This window comes from Aegilops tauschii, chromosome 5 (assembly GCF_002575655.3).
Source record: "Aegilops tauschii subsp. strangulata cultivar AL8/78 chromosome 5, Aet v6.0, whole genome shotgun sequence".
Lineage (NCBI taxonomy): Eukaryota > Viridiplantae > Streptophyta > Magnoliopsida > Poales > Poaceae > Aegilops > Aegilops tauschii.
In genome coordinates, this window is record NC_053039.3 from 531,129,651 (window position 1) to 531,138,340 (window position 8,690).

An 8,690-nucleotide genomic window follows, 5' to 3' on the forward strand; every position below is an offset into this window, starting at 1 on the left:
CCTCTGGTTGATCGGGGGTGTTTTAGACGGTATGTGGGCCTTGTTTAGGCTATAGTCGGTTGTAAATGGGCTTTTGACTGTGGCGTGCGAGGCCTTTTTACCCTAGGTGTCGCTGGTTCCTTCTGGTCTGGCGTTCTCTCTCGCAATACCATAGGCGGTGGCGGCTGGGGATCTTGCCCTTTTCATTGATTCGCAGAGGAGGGTGGCGCTGTTCTTGTTGGCTGTTGTGTGTGCTATTCTTACTAGAGGGTGAGCTGCTTCTATCGCCGGGATCTTCTTCGCGTCGGCCTCTCTGATCTGTTGGGTGGGTGGAGGCATGGAGGGCGGCAGCTGGTCATGGGGTTTGCTCTGCTTCTTTGGCTTCCTGTGCCACCTTCAAGGTATCGATTTCTTCTTTTCCCCTTTCAGTTCCTTTGTATGCTGATTATTCCATTGCTTGTGTAATAATGTTGTGTGCTTTGGGGGGGGGGGGGGGGGGGGGGGGGGGCTGTGGATGTGAATTTTTGGGGGGAGGGGGTTTGGATTAGACGCCTTTTCAATGACACTGCACAGGACTGGCGTGTTTGTATTAGGATTGGTCGCCTTTAGGAGCACTGTGATCCGGCCAATATGAACTTCTTCGGTTGCATATGGTGTTGGTGGATGAAGTGGTAAGTGTGTTTAGTATGTGTTCTTCTGTATGCTAATTCTTCTGGTTTGGTTAATGGTTTTGTTACGTCAGTGCTGATGCAGTAGATGATGTGGCTAATTTGCAGGGTGATGGTATTCATGGTCTTATTCCAAAGGGATAGATTGTGAAATTTCAGCCTCTTTTGCAGGAGGGTCAGGTGTATTATGTGCAGCATGTAGAAGATGTTGTGTGTAGACCTTATCACACGACATGTCATAGATTTGAGTTCAGGTTTACAGTATGGACCAATGTTGCTAGGATAGATCCTGTTTCGGATGCTTTTCCACTGTATGCGTATAGACTTCGCTCTATTAAGGATATAACGGCTACAGTGACTGACAAGACCTATCTTGCAGGTGAATATTAATTGCGTTTGTCATTTATATTGTCCACTTGATTAGATTGTTATGTAGTTTCCTTTGTGTTGTGTTTTTAATGGTGTTGCTTATGTGAATGCATGCAGATGTTGTCGGCCTCATCAATGGAGTATTAGCTCTTACACACATAGACGTTAAAGGCAGACGGACTGCTAAGAGGAATTTACGTATAAGAGAGGGGAGGTTAGTTTCCGGCTCAGAGTTAATGCATCCACTGATTGTTGGTTTGTTAATCGTGCTTCTCAGTAAGACACATCTCAAACAAATTATTATCGAAATGCCAAAATATATTATTGTGAATGTATTCATTGGTCTGGTTGATGTGTTTTCATATGTGGATCTTATTTGTAGAAATACTACTATTTTGGCTTTGTAGAGCGAGAAAGCTTTACAAATAGATGCTGATGAGCTTATAAGGAGAGGCCATCACGAACCTATCATTGTTCTTGCTATGGGTTGTACTTTTAAGATGCAGAACTGTAAGTGCTATTATGAGTTGAGTTTTCCTTAGATTTTTATATCAGTAAAGGGTTTACTATCTGCTAAGCATTATGTATGCATGGGGATTTGTTTTCCTGTTGTTTTGTAGCAATGCTTACGCTTACTGGGAATTGTGGCTCTAAGATCTGTCTGAACCTTGCTAATCCTGACGTATCTTCTTTTCGCAATAGGTAATATCTTATATGTTTCTGTGTTCCGTAGATTTACATTAGCTGATTACTTCTGCTTTATGAAATTAAATCTTGCTATTCGTTATAGGATTACTGGTATGGATCATTATATTGAGCTAATTGCTGAAAGAGCTTGCCGCCTTGGCACTAGTGAGATTGAGCAGACAATTGTTGCTTATCTAGCAAGTGCTACATGTTATCATGGTAATGCTCGATTTACTCCTCGGCTAAATTTATACTATGTTTGTTCTTATTGTTGGTATTTTTGCAGAACAAGGTCTTTAGGTGCAAGATCACCGTCCAGGGTATTGCGCTCAACCACACTTGGAAGGCTATGGAGGATGGTGATGCATATCATTGTACTAATCTGAATTGTGTTAACAGGACTGCTAGCCCTAGGTCTCTTTAATTATTTGTTACGTGTTTTGGTTTGGTTGTAATGAGGTTTTGTACTGATATCTTTGCTGCTGTAGGTACAAGCTTCCTATAATCGTAGCTGATGGAAACGCTACAGTGGAAATGGTTTTCTTTGGTGATGTTGATAGGGATGTTGTGGGCAGGCCAGCTGATCAGGTGCTGGAGAGTTTTCTAGCAAATAGCTCCGTCATGCCAGCAAAGATAATGGCTCTGGTTGGAAGGAAATATATTGTAGAGGTCACTGTGTCAAAGTATTCTTGTAGGAGAGACAAGGATGGGCTGAGCTTTCAAGTGCTCAAATTTTTCACGGAGGCTGGTTTTATGTACCATGATTTTGTTGTGGGTGTGGGTTCTTCCAGTAGCGCTCCAATGCAGCAAGTTCCATTTTCTGGTTAGTGTTTTTTGTCAAGCTTGAATTTTTTCTAATTAGTATTCAGCTGTATTCATTCATCCGTAAGATTTGCGCAGGAGGTGTACATACCAGCCATGCAGAGCTTCCTCAGGGTACCTGCTCGCTTCCAGTGGCGATGATGGTGAGCTAAGCAAACTTTCCTTTGCTTCATGATACTGCTGGTCCTTTATTTCTTCTCCCTATCTGTTTATTTTTCTGATAGTCCATATATTGATCTTTTCTACGGGGCGGAAAAATGCAGAATACAGTTTCTAGCGTGCACACCAGTCATGCTGAGCTTCCTCAGGACACTTCCTCACTTCCTAACGTGCGCACCAGTAATACTGAGTTTCCTCAAGGCACTTCCTCACTTCCAGGGGACATGTTGGTGAGTTTGAACATAATTTCCTTTGCTTTATGGTGCTTGTGGCCTTTAATTTCATCTACTAGCTGTTTATTTTAGTTATAATTCGTTTTTTATTATTTTTCAGGGGACTGAAATGCAGAATCCAAATCTTACTAATGTTGCTCAGCTCATGTCCATGCGCCGAGAAGACATGCTGGTAACCATATGATGTTCTTTTGTTAACTATATGCTACTGTTTTTTTTTCTAAACTATTTCTTGCTTACAATGTATTCTTGTTCTTGTTGAGGAGGCACAACCTCAAAATGTGGGGTCTTGCTGACTTTCCTCAAGGCATTCATACGCCTCCAGGAGCCATACTGGTTACTTTATTCCTATTTGCTTTTGTTGTTCGGTGTTGTTGGATCTTTAGTTCTTCTAAATATTGTCTATCTTTCATATGTTGTGTTCTTCATGTCACCATATGATCGTATGCCTTTCTTTGAAAACTTTGTATAGATTGCGTTCCTGAGGCTTTTATTCGTTTTTTAGCAAACACAGTCCCATAACGTATGCACTGCTGATGTGCCGGACAAGACTAAGGTGAAGGAGACCAAGAATAAAAGGTTTGGCTACTATTGCATATGATTTTCTTTTTGAGTGAGCATCCTGTAATACAGATGATGTTATGGTATACGCGCAGGTCACGTTGGAGTAATGCAAAGTCGATTGCATCTAAAAACTTGTTCGTTGATGGGAGCGACACAGCTGGACATAGGTATGCTTCAGCATCTGCTATCTTTCTTACTGTTTTCTTGTGAAATTCTTGTGAAAAGAGTAAACTTTAGAAAACACTACTTATGTAATGATTCACCTTTCACTATATTTTTAGGGTGGACGATAAGTGATGGGAGCAGGTGGTTTGCAAGGTGGACGACAAGTGATGGAAGCAGGCTGTTTTCTTAGGCACTTTGTCAGGATTTCGTGTTCCCTAGGCTAGGCATGCTTATATGTGAGAATAGGATTTATGTAGTGGCGGTGCTTAGTGTCTTAGCCTCTGTAAACAGTATCTGTTGCATCCGTGGTGGTATGGTCTATGCGATGGTTAAAAAAGATTTCAGGTAAGCCTGTGTTTTGGAGTGTTGTTGTATGAGACGAGTAAGCCAGTGTTTTGATGTGTTGTTGTATGAAAAACGGGCGCGGCGCAAGCGCGCGTATCCCTCTAGTCAGTTACCATAGCCGACAGAATTGGAACATTGCGCAAACATTTTATCCATTTACAGCCATCACTACTACTATTCGCTTTGTAAACTTTTTTGCCAACTTCGAGCAGAAAACAGGAGCTGATGTTCCGCCTCCTCAAAAGTTAATGGTGCTACTTTGTTACACAATATATATAATAAACAACAGAAAAAAGAAAGAAGAACAAACAGACAGACAGACAATAAACCGTTCTTTTCTATCTAATCTGAAAATAAACAAGTTGAGCTGCAGCCGAGGTCCCTAGGAGAAACTACAGGTTGAACATGCTGGAACACATCTCACGGGCCTCTCTTCAAAATTTCACACTAGCTACCAACTCTATATCTCTATTCAGGACAACTGACAAGGGGGGCTGAATCAGTAGCCATTCAGCCACATTTGGTTAGCCTAGGCGGCGGCGGCAGCACTCAAGTTTTCGTCGCTGGGGTTTCGGTGTTCGGGTCCTAGGCCTGGCTGCGACTGCCCGAGCGTTGTGCCGTACTGCGACGGCATCTGCCCCTGCCTAAGGCCGCCCTGGTGGCCCTGCTGCCCCTGGTAGCCTTGCTGCCCTTGATAGCCATACAAGGGGTTGGCAGCAAGAGGCGGCATTCCTCGCGAACCAGCTCCATGCATCCACATTGCAGGGTTCTCGCCCTGCACAGACAAACATGGAGGTTAGCAATTTTCCTAATATAAATCTAGTTCCCCCACTCTTGCGTGAATCTCTTACCTGCTGTAGAGACATGTAGGGGTTTCCATCCTTGTATTGGGAGGGCATTGCTCCATCAAACCCAGGAGCTGTGGTTGCCGACGGATTGCTTTGGTTCAGGGCAAAGTTTTGAGGCATGCCATTTGCAGTTCCGAAACCTCCAACGTAGTTGGAGAGCATCGAGGCTGGCTGTGGAAGGCTCCCAAGAGGAACATTGCTCTTGTATTGTGGCATTGGGTATTTTACGCCCGAGTTGGGAGCTGCAGCTGCGCCTTGGTGGAATAGACCACTGTTCATGTATGGTTGCTGATAGGCAGCAGGCAGGAGATACGCATAGCTTTGCGGCAAAGATGGGTATCCGATCATGTTTTCATATCCAAGGGGAAGCCCTCCTTGAGCATAAGGATGAAGGGCAGCAAGATGGGAGGCAGAGGGGACCTGGGGCAATGCCGGTGCTTCCCTGAGAGTGGGTCAACTGTGGGTTGGATAAACCACCTTGATTAACATTCTACAAGAACAAACCATATTAGAATGGTGCTGCAGAAATAACTAAGAAAACTGAACATCTAACGTAACAAGAGAACAGCATAATTGCAGCTTTTTCAGTAACAAAAATAACAGCATAATAAAATCCTAATGAGTAATACAACTACAATTTAGCTCTCTAGAGCAAAAATGCCCACGCAGAATTAGACACAAATGTAAGTGTTGCTAGCCACAAGACACAGAACTGAACAAAATAAAGCACGAGGCAGATGTAACTACAACAGGATTTGACCAAACATGACCAAAAAATTGATTGCTAACACTCTGGGCATAGTTAACAATTAACATGCAGCATAGCTGCACTAAGAGCAGTAAGCAAGAGTTATCCTGGTTGCAGGCTGCAACTTCCAGACACATTTTAGAGTGCAGCAAGTAAAACTGTATACAACTAACCCATGTTCCTCACCAAACAAATATATTTTACCCTTTTACCAGAATTCGTACATATAGAATTTGTAACACATGGCTACTCTCAAAAGAGTTGTCGTCTAGTCCATGATTCAGTGAAGTGTTCATACCTCTTGTGGCTGTGAAGAAACAGTTGCATTGTTCACGGACGATTGTGGTGTACCATGAACCATTGTAGCCAATGGAGGGTTAGTAAGCAGCAGTGAGAATGCTGGATCCAACTCACGGAAAGGCGGCATTGCTGGTGCATTGGCAGGCATCATGGAGATGCATCGAGTGTCCCAGACACAAAACTACCGAATGTCAAGTGCGCAAAATCAGCATTGGAAACCTGAAGGTGGCCTGGGATTATTACAGCTGGGTTATCATCAGATGGTTTTGGTCTGTTTTCCTCATGTATGGTCAAGTCTTCCAACTGATACGCTGTAGTAGACATATCACCATTTGAATCTGCATCTAGAAGGATGAAATCATTAAAATTGAGAAAGACGATCTATATAATTAACAAAAGAGAAAGTGACTAGAAAGACAGGGAATTCTGGTCAGTTAGACGAGGGAGCATGCAACATGAAATACAAAAAGAGGTATGCATAAGCTCTACAGTCCGGGAGACCCAAGGTAAAAAGAATTCAGAAAAGAGGCACAAAAATCAGGGTTTGATGTACCACATCACACTGAACCTTGTGTTTGGTAGGTAAGGCATGCTTGTTTGCCAGTGGGTGAGCTGATAATAGGCAATAAACATGCATCAAAAAATAAAAACAGCTCAGGGTCATACAGAAATAGTAACTCCAACATGTCCTAGCATAACAGATCTTCACATAGGCACAAATGAAAGTACAGATAAAAAGAGGTAAATGACATCTTTCATAACTTACTTTGGTTGTGTTCAAATGAATGTTCATCAGAGAGATAGCCATCTGTTTTCTCTATCAAGTCATTATTCAAGACCGCGCCTTCATCAGACGGGGATAATGGTCCTAGAGATGCTAGGCCAATGGCATTGCTTGCACTTGTCTCCTTAGTTTGCTCGTTGGCATCTCCAGCGCCGTCATTCTTGACCTCCAGGGTAAATGATCTTGGTGCACTCACATTTGCGGAAGCAGCACCAATGCCTTCTGGCACATCAGACCCCTGTCCTGGAGGTAATATGCCAACAGAGTCCTCCTTAGGTACAGAGGGGGGCTGAATAGTAATAACTCGAGGCTCGAGTATCCTCAGCTCCTGTTCTTCTTGTTCCACACGACAGCTGTTAGCAAGAGTCTTCCCAGGTTGTTGCTTGGCAGTTTTAGAAGGATTCTTCTTTCTGTGAAGAGATAAAGAAGGTGCAAATCTTTTAGCGTAAAAAGACGACCTCAGGTGATAACCTGCTTACACTAGTTGATAAGATGTCACATGTATATTGGCAAGGAAATAGCAGGTCCAAAGGACGACATCACTCTGATTAAAACACTTATTGGGTTACCATTTGTGTTTCCACCTTCAAATTTCTGCTTCATTTTATTTTGACAAGACCTAGAATCACCCCCCGTTTCCCTGCCATATTTGCAAATACCACAGGTTTACGCAACTATACTTGAGGGGCCAAAACAAAGACATACCTTGCAATGAAGGACATAAACCTTACTGTGACCAAATAGTTACTACTAATCTACTCGATCCAAGGGCAGGTTGCCCCCGCTATCCAGGGTTAGTGAACTACTGCCTGCTTTAGTCCCCTAATGTCGAACAAGTGCAATACTATTTCAGAAATACTAGATAGACGGAAATATATGTAGTAGGACTTGCGTGAGGACCTTTTGCTTTTGGGCGGAAGGTTGAAGACCTCGGTGTTTTCGCTTGTGGCCACCAGATGGTTGGAGAGGTCACTTTGCAGGTACATGAATCTAAAACCCAAGCTTCTTTTACTGGTGAGAGCAGCCACTCCTTTCAGAGTCTTGTTCCTCATGTCAACAGCAAGCATCCACGAGTCGTCGTCCATGTGGTCAACCTTGGCCATGATGTAAACAACATCATCATCATGCAAGCTGAGAAGGATGCCCTGTGTGAAGTCTGCTCAAGGCTGCATTCTTCGTTGTGGCCTTGACATCATGCTGAGGAAGCAACTGGGAGTGAGTCTCGTCCACGATGATGTCCGAGGCTTTGAGCTTGAGGTCGATGTGCCACTTCTTCTTGGACTCCAGCCATGTCAGTATGGCAGCACCCCAGTCCTCGGAGATGTAGGTCGGTGAGCCAGGGACAGGATGAGCCCACACCTCTGAGTATTTGATGGAGCCGTCTCTGCTGACAGAGACGTCCCGGTCACAGGACAAACAGCCCGGGGTCATCTTGTTGGGCGCCAAAAGCACGGGCAAACGGATGAAGCGGAGGACGTTGTTGTCATCGCCGTCGCCGCCGGGGAGCAGATCACCGATGAGGATGCCATTCCATAGGTCGACCCAGCCGACTGAACCGTGATCGCCACCGAGGGCGATCACCTTGGTCGGAGTGCCGTAGTAGCAGTCCTCGTGTGGAGGTTCTGTACGCATGGACCTGGTGATCCATGTGCCTGACCGGGAGTCAAACAGGTCGAGGGCGTACTGCCCAAGGTCGTAAGTTGAACGGAGATTGGCGACCAAGAACCTGCCGTCGTCGGGGCAGCGCAGGAGGGCAACTGACCAGTCGGCGAACAAGCGGGTGGGGTGGGTGGGGAGCACCTCAAGCTTGTTGACGCCGGCACGGTAGATGATGTAGTTGTTGTGGTCCGGGTCGATGTATGAAGAGCCGATCATGACGCGAAAGAGGGCGAGGTCGCCGTCGGTGCGGACAAGGCGTGGCAGAAGGGTGAGCGAGGTGGCGGATCCGTCCTGGAGGAGGGTGGGTAGGTGGACGGTGAAGTAGGAGATGAGCGGCGGATGCGCGGGCCAGAAGGTGAG

At 44.9% G+C, this 8,690-nt stretch overlaps 1 protein-coding gene and 1 pseudogene across 5 annotated transcripts; one reads left to right on the plus strand and one right to left on the minus strand.

Annotated features, from left to right (window-relative positions):
• The first annotated feature begins 502 nt into the window (after positions 1-502).
• LOC120965393 (uncharacterized) lies at positions 503-3,995 on the plus strand. Of its 5 annotated transcripts, none has more exons than XR_005758257.3 (14): positions 503-650; positions 756-1,026; positions 1,134-1,230; positions 1,399-1,526; positions 1,637-1,718; positions 1,807-1,922; positions 1,990-2,117; positions 2,192-2,526; positions 2,604-2,668; positions 2,789-2,914; positions 3,018-3,089; positions 3,181-3,496; positions 3,574-3,648; positions 3,763-3,995. XR_005758257.3 is itself a non-coding variant. In XM_040391082.3 (14 exons), exons 6-14 carry the CDS (start codon positions 1,920-1,922, stop codon positions 3,776-3,778), a joined length of 894 nt encoding a protein of 297 aa, XP_040247016.1. In that variant the 5' UTR covers positions 506-650; positions 756-1,026; positions 1,134-1,230; positions 1,399-1,526; positions 1,637-1,718; positions 1,807-1,919; the 3' UTR covers positions 3,779-3,995. The 5 variants fall into 5 exon arrangements, 3 of the variants coding, with proteins under 3 accessions (XP_040247016.1, XP_040247017.1, XP_040247018.1); XM_040391082.3 differs by having other exon boundaries at positions 506-650; positions 3,423-3,496; XM_040391083.3 differs by having other exon boundaries at positions 506-650; positions 1,424-1,526; positions 3,423-3,496.
• A 208-nt stretch (positions 3,996-4,203) lies between these two features.
• On the minus strand, positions 4,204-7,848 carry LOC109761381 (uncharacterized; annotated as a pseudogene).
• Between the last annotated feature and the right edge of the window lie 842 nt (positions 7,849-8,690).